Below are 1,297 nucleotides of genomic sequence, written 5' to 3' on the forward strand. Positions count from 1 at the left end.
ACCACTGTACGAGCGCCACCAACCACTGTACGAGCGCCACCAACCACAATACCAGCTTCATCAACCATAAAAGCTCGACCAACCACAGTACGAGCTCCACCAACCACCGTACGAGCGCAACTAACCACAGTACGAGCTGAACTAACCACAGTACGAGCTGAACTAACCACAGTACGAGCTGAACTAACCACAGTACGAGCTCCAGCAACCGAACTGAACACAGCTTCAACCAAACCCACAACACTCGTACCAGTTATTAGTCTGACCCGGTCAATCACAGCTACACACCAGCAAAGTACAACGACCCAGCTCACAACTTCTACAGTTCATCCTACAAGACTTTTAACTGTCCGTCCCACAGCAGGATCCACGGTGGATCGAAGGACTACAGGGCCCCTAAGCAGGAGAACTACAACACCCAGCAAGTCTGTGGAAGCAGAAAAACCAGGTAAATCAATATTATTTATGAATTCATTTTTAACTCGAGGATTGACAATATAGTTTAGAGAGTGTTACAGAACCAAGACCAAACTGACAGAAAGGCTTAGAGAAAAAAGTCACGATAACAAATCTATCTGCTACTTCAGCACCACGGACAGCGCCTTCATCAATGCACAGCCAGGCTTCTGATATTTCAGAGCCATGGTCGGGGTCATAGATTCAAACTTACACAAACCAGATGACGGGTCGATGAGTCAGGCAGACCAGATCGAGATATTCAACGAAATAACCCCCCCTCTAATGGATGTTTGGTGAGGTACTGTGGTGGTATTAAGCCAGTGAGCCACAGTCACCCCCCTTTATGCACTGGGTCAGTCTCAGCCGGTGCAACTTCTGTCTCTAAAGCTTGAAATCACTTTTAAATATGTATATATAACTGTTTTCCTTCTGCTAATCTGCTCTAATCAGGAAACGGGACCTAAATTACATTTTTTAAATTTTTTTATTAGTGTCTTCCAAGATGATTCACAGGTGAGACTGTTGGACGGAGACGAGATATGGAGCGACTGAGAGAATATGAAGCACAATGGTCATACATGACCCAGACTTAAGATACACAGCCTGCTCTGCTGTGTGTGACTCTGAGAGCTGAACCTGCTCTCAGAGAAACCGCCGTAATCACATCAGATACATTCACTGTCATTTCTGGACACACCGACGGATACTGATTCAATTTCAGCCTGGGGAAAGGTGTGTGTGTGTGTGTGTGTGTGTGTGTGTGTTAGAGTATGGGAAGGAGAGAGGGAGCTGTGCAGGAGGCTAAGATAGTCACTATGGTAACGCAGGCGTAGCCCCC

The 1,297-nt window shown here is 46.4% G+C and overlaps 1 protein-coding gene across 1 annotated transcript in view; it reads left to right on the forward strand.

Annotated features, from left to right (window-relative positions):
- hhla1 (HHLA1 neighbor of OC90) overlaps positions 1-1,297 on the forward strand; it is a 15,269-nt gene that overhangs the window by 8,146 nt on the left and 5,826 nt on the right. Inside the window, exon 12 of the mRNA XM_031877190.1 lies at positions 212-448. Coding sequence (XP_031733050.1) covers positions 212-448 — 237 coding nt within the window. The remainder of the gene's footprint in view (positions 1-211; positions 449-1,297) is intronic.

Source organism: Anarrhichthys ocellatus, unplaced genomic scaffold, assembly GCF_004355925.1.
Source record: "Anarrhichthys ocellatus isolate YVR2014 unplaced genomic scaffold, GSC_Weel_1.0 scaffold128, whole genome shotgun sequence".
NCBI lineage: Eukaryota > Metazoa > Chordata > Actinopteri > Perciformes > Anarhichadidae > Anarrhichthys > Anarrhichthys ocellatus.